General features: G+C 40.7%; 1 protein-coding gene across 3 annotated transcripts; it reads left to right on the top strand.

The window, feature by feature from the left end:
* The first annotated feature begins 1,046 nt into the window (after positions 1-1,046).
* Positions 1,047-3,408, top strand: LOC125545293 (putative serine/threonine-protein kinase PBL5). Of its 3 annotated transcripts, XM_087516939.1 has the most exons (4): positions 1,047-1,189; positions 1,609-1,687; positions 2,285-2,333; positions 3,301-3,350. In XM_087516939.1, the coding sequence occupies exons 1-4, from the start codon at positions 1,047-1,049 to the stop codon at positions 3,348-3,350; spliced, it is 321 nt and encodes a 106-aa protein (XP_087373065.1). The 3 variants fall into 3 exon arrangements, 1 of the variants encoding a protein (XP_087373065.1); XR_015599810.1 differs by lacking the exons at positions 1,047-1,189; positions 3,301-3,350 and adding an exon at positions 3,378-3,408 and having other exon boundaries at positions 1,477-1,637; XR_007299975.2 differs by lacking the exons at positions 1,047-1,189; positions 3,301-3,350 and adding an exon at positions 3,378-3,408 and having other exon boundaries at positions 1,477-1,687.
* Positions 3,409-7,089: the final 3,681 nt, after the last annotated feature.

The raw sequence follows: 7,089 nt of genomic DNA, 5'->3' as shown, positions 1-7,089 counted from the left end.
AAAAGACCTACGAAGGTTAACCAGAGCTACGAGTACGAGAACCACGCCCAGCCGCCATAGTGGAGTCCTACGCCGCCACCGAGATCCGAGAGGAGCCGCCGCCGCCGAGATCCGAGATGAGCTGGCCACCGGACACCATGACCTCCCTCCCCAGCCGGCCGCCACCACCCCCTCCCCCAGCAGCCATGTACAGCGGGGCAGCGATGGGTATCGGCCTCCCTCCTCCCTTCGCCCAAGGCTAGGAACTCCCCTCCCCTACCCGATCTCCTCCCTTCGTGCAAGGCCACGAGCTCCCCTCCCCTACCCGATCTGACGGAGAGAGGGCCAGGTCTTGCCACTCCGGTGTTTGATGTGGCCAGATCCGGCCGGGGGATTCGCCGCAGAGCCTCCATGTCGGTGGAGCAGCAGCAGCCCGACAGAAGGTGGATGCCCAATCCATTTTTTGGTGATTTGTCTATAGTTAGATTAGCACAGGGAGGGAGCAGTGCAGCGCGGATTAGAAGAACGGACATCAAACTCTCCATTAGATTAGTTCACATTATATTCCTACTATCATAGTTCATATCATAATGCTGATGCCTCTTTAGATCCAGCGCTCAAATAAGATTATGAGGAAGGGCATCACACTCTCCGGGAGCAAATAAGATACCACATACCGATCCTGTCAGTGCATGTAATATCACTATGTTGTATTAACAAATCTGCCTAATGTTGTATTAACAAATCTGTCTTTTCTTTTTTCACATTGTGTAGGATTCGGAATTATGACAGGGAGTCAGGGACACAATCAAATTTATACCATCCGTTGTGATTCAATTTGACCATTTCATTAAATTTTCCGAATTGATCTTAATTCCTCGGGAATGATGTGGTTCTGGAGTCTATTGTTAATCTCTTCTGTCGCAGATGTTTCACAAATCCAACTACCATGTTGATTTTCTGATCATTCTTTGGTCTGGAGTCTGGACTATACATGATATATGTATTATATCATCATCACAATATGATTATTTTTCTTCTCCTCACAAGGCGCTTCCGATGCACAGATGGCGGCAATGAAGCAGCAGGCTCCGGAGAGCGTGCAGTGGAGGGAGTTCCTGGTGGAGGTGCTGATGCTGACGGTGCTCAGCCAACCTAACTTCGTCAGCCTGGTCGGCTTCTGCGCGCAGGGGGACAAGCGCCTGCTATTGTACGAGTACATGCCTTTCGGCAACCTAGAGAGCCATCTCTTTGGAATACTTCGTCTCAACTTGCTCTCTGTTTGGTCCAGTTCATCTCTGCAATGCAGTTAATATGTATCTATCTCTGCTCTTAACATGTTATAACTAAGCATCCCTATTGAAATGCATTGGCTTTTCTTCATGATGCATGTGTTGTGGTAGTAGTTCTGTTTGTGTGGTAAACCTTCACACTACTGGTGTGTGTTCTAGAAAGTTGTTCGTGTGGATTTGGGAAATCAAAGGGGAAAAGAAATGGGTCATAGAAGAATCATCTATGGTTCTCCTTTCTCAGTTCTGGGAAAGAGTTCACTTCAAGAATTTGCTTTTCTTTTTGTTCACTTTCAATTCCCCTTTGTCAATCCCTCTCTCATTTGATTGCAGGATACAGGCTTTCAAAGGTGGGGCATGGGCTCAGAGGTGAGGCCACTAGCGGTTCAACTTTGCACATACAAGAAAATAAAATCAAGGTTCTGCTGCTGAATAGATATTGTGTTGTAAACTTTAATATACACACACATGGATAAGTCAGTTAACGATTGCCTTCTGTGATCAAATTGGCTTGCTATTGTGAAGGAAATGAGTTGTTTGCTTCTGCTTCTGTGATCATGGGTTAGTTGGAAATCAGAATGTACGATTAATTATTAGAGAATGTCGCTCACAGTTAATTTCTATAAATCTACACTACAAGCTAAATGTGTGCAATTTCTGTTGGGTTCGATCCAATATAGAAATTTGGACAATATATAAGGATCAATACAAATCCTGCTGCCTTCCTATGAATAAATCTTTCAAAGGACATCTTCTAATACAGCAGCCACACATTGTTCTTACATATAAATCATATAAATGGATTCATTCAGATTTATTTTGTTTCATGTCCCTGAAAGTTCTCTCATCTTTTGATGTGTGTTTATTGTAGGGACTTACTTGGTGTGAAAATTATGCTCCTGCTTTAATAGCTGATATCAGGAACTATGTTTTAGTGTTTATTCCTTACCACTTCCAATATACTAATGTGCCTACTTTTGTACAATGTTCTTAACTGAAGTCGATTGTTCATGTAGGCACAAATTGGACGGACAAATGTTGATAGAGGAGGAGAACACCATGCAAGTACGTATGTGCCAAAATTGATAGATTTACCTCTAGGCATTGCATTATTTGCCGCAGTTTAGGTGTACTCTTTAAAGAATTTGTAGAAGATAGCAAAGGACTAGATGAAGGATCCATTCCTTTTAGAAACAAGTGGAAAGTATTCAGTTTAGTAAATATTGTATATACCCTTCTCCTGAAAAGTTAAATGTTGTTGCTTGGGAAAAAGGAAAATGCTCACAGATCAAATCCTTTGGTACAATGATTACTTTTTAGGGATGCAAATTTTAAACTTCAGTCATGCTTTATTGGTCGTTTTTCTCTAATAATTATCTTCCATGTAGTATAAACATCTGGAGGTATTATTAGTTTTTATTTTATTTTGTACTATAAGATAATAACAATGCATACAGGAGACTGAATTAGCTTAGGACATCAAAGGAAGTTCCTTTTGTAACTTGAAGAGTGTTCTTTCATATGTGTTGCTAACAGTGTGCCTCCAATTAGTTTCTAGACATCCTTTCCAAGTCTCATAACTTTTATATTCCTCTGTTTTCTCCTTTTAGTCCAATTTTTTCTTGAGAACTAAAATAATCATATACTCCCTCCGTCCAGAATTACTTGATGCTGAAATGCACGTCTAGATACATCCGTTTCAGTGTCAAGTAACTCTGGACGGTCATTTCTCTTGATTTTTGAACCAAGTGTTATCTTGTTTTCTCGATAGGCAAGAAAGGTCCAACTGGCAAAAGCATAAGAGGATGTTTCTGCACTTCTCTTCCTCTATTGAGTTTATAATGCATATAAAAAAATGTATATCTGTTTCTGTTCTTGCACCTACATTATTCATTTATGCTCCTTCGACTCCTTTTGAATGTCTTATACTCTCTGCAATCACCAAACTGGAAGACATGCGCTTTTTAGGACATCTTCAATGCAAGACTCTTATACACGCACTTAAGAGAACTAATTTTTTTGTAAATTACAGTAAAAAGAAACACCCAAGCGCAGATCTATTTCAACGCAGACGGTACCTGATGCTAATATAATTTGCCGGCGTAGCAGCGATCCATCCAACACGCCAAGAGATACCTAGGCACCCGGTGCTATTTCTCATGTCAATGCACCCCCTATGCCGGGAATCGATGGCTCAACCGGCAATCGAGCAGGATGGATATCCTAGCGCCTCTATATTAGCACCCACAAGGAAAGTAAACATAGGCGCATATTGTGTTCAACGTGATGATACAAGCGAGAGTTGGCCTACGCCGCCAACTGATCTGCAGCAGCGTGGAAGGAGTGTTCAAAAGCAGCATGAGCAGTTGTTCTACTGCTGGTCGGAGGGAGAGCTTGGCAAGGGAGATAGAGGGAGCTCTACAACCACGATCTTGGCATACAACCCGATGGCATCGTGCCCACGTAAGCTTCTTCCATGTTCCAATTCTTGCACTTGTTGGTCTTTTACTGTCAAAGCTTACGAAATCTTAGATGTTGCTGACAAAAGATCGAGATACAATATTTCAATTATAGGCTATATATTATTCAGCAAGTACGTTTGCAAAAAAATTGATCTCAGCAGGTTGGTGTTCATGTACAGGTTGCCATATGAGAATATACTGCGTATTGGTCAAATCTCAAAACAAATGGCCCATTCTGACCATAACTATTCCAAAAGCATTGATAGGCTTTTTAAAACATCAAGCTATCTGTATATTGATCTCAGCAGTGTCCAAAATCCAAATGGTTATGTTTGTTCAGATTTTCCTCATTTTACGTTCTTTGAATTAAAGTAGTGCTTGAGGTTAATAATAAATGATTGTTGGTAACTTAACTAGCTCATGAGAATAATTTGTGATATAGCTTGCTCCTATATGTGTCATTGACAATGTTCTAATGTCACAACTTTTTTTATCATGCACTCTTACAAGGTCATTTCTTCTTGTTTGTTTTTGTGAGCAGAGCAACCTCCTTTCTGGATGACAAAAGAATTAGGTCCAGATAATTTGTTCTTTGAGCAAAGCAACTTTGTTGGGGATGCCAAAAGAAGTTTCAGTTTTCTTACTAATTAATGCGACAATTGGTAAGGATAGAACAATGTCAGTTTCCTTATGTTGGTTTTGTACTAAACATAATCATTTATGAAAGACCTTGAAAGAACTCTATACAGTATGTTAATCAGGAAAACCATGTACTCCCTCCATTCCTAAATATTTGTCTTTCTAAAGATCTCAAATGGACTATCACATACGGATGTATATAGACATATTTTAGAGTGTAGATTCACTCATTTCGCTCTGTATGTAGTCACTTGTTGAAATATCTAGAAAGACAAATATTTAGGAACGGAGGGAGTAGCTTTTTGGGCGTTTTCTCTTAGTATTACAACCTTAATCCTTGTTAGGTTTGAAAGAAATTGTGTTAAACATGGTTGTGAGCTTATTGGATCTTAAACAAACTACTCCCTCCATTCCTAAATATAAGTCTTTTTAGAGATTCCACTACGAACTACATAGGATGTATATAGACATACTTTAGAGTGTACATTCACTCATTTTGCTCCGTATGTAGTCCGTAGTGGAATCTCTAAAAAGACTTATATTTTGGAACGGAGGGAGTACATTACATGTGTAGTAATTTTAGTAGCTAGACATGCATACTCTGCTATGTTAGATTTAGGAGAAAGAGTTGTTTTATTCATTCATCTGGAATTTTTTGTCTATAATGCTGATCTATTTTTTCATCTTTTGATCTTCTTTGCTTCAGTTGTGCTCTTGTTACATTAACTCATCATGACGGAATGTTTCGTGCTAACATGGTTCATGGTTGCAGGCTGCCGCGACAGAAAACTGGGAGCCCCCTAGGAACAAAATAAAAAAATGTCCCAACCTCCTGTCGATGCTTGTCTTAATAACTTGGCATGAATTTTGTTTCTTACATATATTTGTCCATGGTTACCTTTTTCAAACAAGCTTTAGCTTCTACAATGGGATAAGGCCTCACATGAGTGACTGAAAAATCGTCCCTTTTTAAAATTTACCTGATAGTGTTGGGATTTAAATATTTCCTTTTCGGTAACACATTCATGATTCATGTGACATTCTAAAGTAATGCAAATTTGTAATGAATGAATTACACTTTTGTGCAGTACAGAAAGATCCTGCCTTTGCCCTTAATACACCTGATGGGCAATGTCATCACCAGCATGAGTTTGGTCTCCTTAACGCACCCGATCGAGGCCATGGAGTCCATCTTCCCTATTCTACTATCTGTCTTGTTCCTCGGGCAAGTATTTGGTTTCATACTTTATCAAGTGGTCTGTCCTGACAAATGAAATGTGATGAACACCCAGGGAATAATGTACCTATATAGGATTAGGAATCTTTTTGTATCAATGAAATTGTTGTGCATGCTCGTAGGTATATGTTCTCCTATCTTGACAAATGAAATGAGTGATTACAAAACTATTTTTGATCGATGAAATGGATGGATGTATGGACATCTTGTTATGCAGATGTCATGTGTGAAACTCTTTTCAGTTGTATTGTCTTGACCCGTTTAGGATGGCACAACCAGTTTCTACCACAACTATTGTGGTATCAAGTATCAAGGCGAGGCACTTATATGTGATTATCAGTCAACATGAGCTATAACAAGTTGAAGGTCCAGCTATCTCCAGGGGTTCACTACCACAGACCGATGGGTTTGAATTTTGATGTGTGTGTGATTGGGGTGTAAGAGGAAATTTGAGCTGACTGCATCATGCACAACTGCCAGAGGTGGCAAGTTTGGATAGATGGTGGAGAGACGAAAATAGTGGATGAAATAAGAAAAAGAAAAGAAGATGAAGAGTTATTTAATGGTCAAAGAATTGTCGATAACACCACCCTATTTGCACGAGTGTCCTAAAGGTTTATATTAAACTACAAAAATATGTATGCTCTGTAGCAACGGATGGGCAATTAACTTGTGATGGATTCAGGGAAAGACCATCCAGTTAACGTCTAGCGGGGGCAAGGAGCCAAGAACGTGGTTGCACAAGACACCAATTTACCCGGAGATCACCCTCGGCACTGAAAATCGACCTGGGAGGGCCAGGTCGATGACACGGATCGCCCGAGGTAGAAATCGTATAGTATGAAGCCCATGGCACCAGAAATCGCCATGGGATGGCCATATTGATGTCGTCGCTGAATCCGGCTACTCACCGTGACATATATGTGCTCACCGCAGCTCATCAGATCTGACCAAAACATATAACCGGGGAGGGGATGGGCGACATAGCGATTGATGGAGGGGAGGGGATGGTGAGCGTGGATGGGAAGGTGGCAGCGACATGCCACGATTGGGAGATATGGTGGCAGCAACGCCGTGGCAGAGAGAACGAGTGAGAGGGGTGGTTGCGGTGAGAGAATCGGTTGCGAGGGGGACACGAGGTCCATTATGCTAGAGTCAACACGAGGTTAGAAGTTTTGCGACAAGGAAACTATCCAAACGTTGGCAACATTATTTGATAGCTGGCTTGGGATAGACAACGACATCTCATCGTGCAACATGATAAGTAAAGTATTTTGTCTATTGTTATCGTGGTTTATTGTTGTTTCTAATAGCTCCACTTGTAGATTTATCTTCCCTATGCATCCATCGGCCGATACATTTTATACGTCATCGACAAAGAGGCACGTCGTCTATATATTATGGAGCCTATTCAAACATCATGATCTTTAGAGGATAAAAATTTAAGGCATGCACTGAAATTAAAAAAAATTGCAAGGGATTT

This window comes from Triticum urartu, chromosome 3A (genome assembly GCF_056163025.1).
Source record: "Triticum urartu cultivar PI428250 chromosome 3A, HENAU_Tu73, whole genome shotgun sequence".
Taxonomy (NCBI): domain Eukaryota; kingdom Viridiplantae; phylum Streptophyta; class Magnoliopsida; order Poales; family Poaceae; genus Triticum; species Triticum urartu.
Note: the sequence above shows the minus strand (reverse complement) of the source record. Positions and strands in the feature narration are given on the sequence as shown.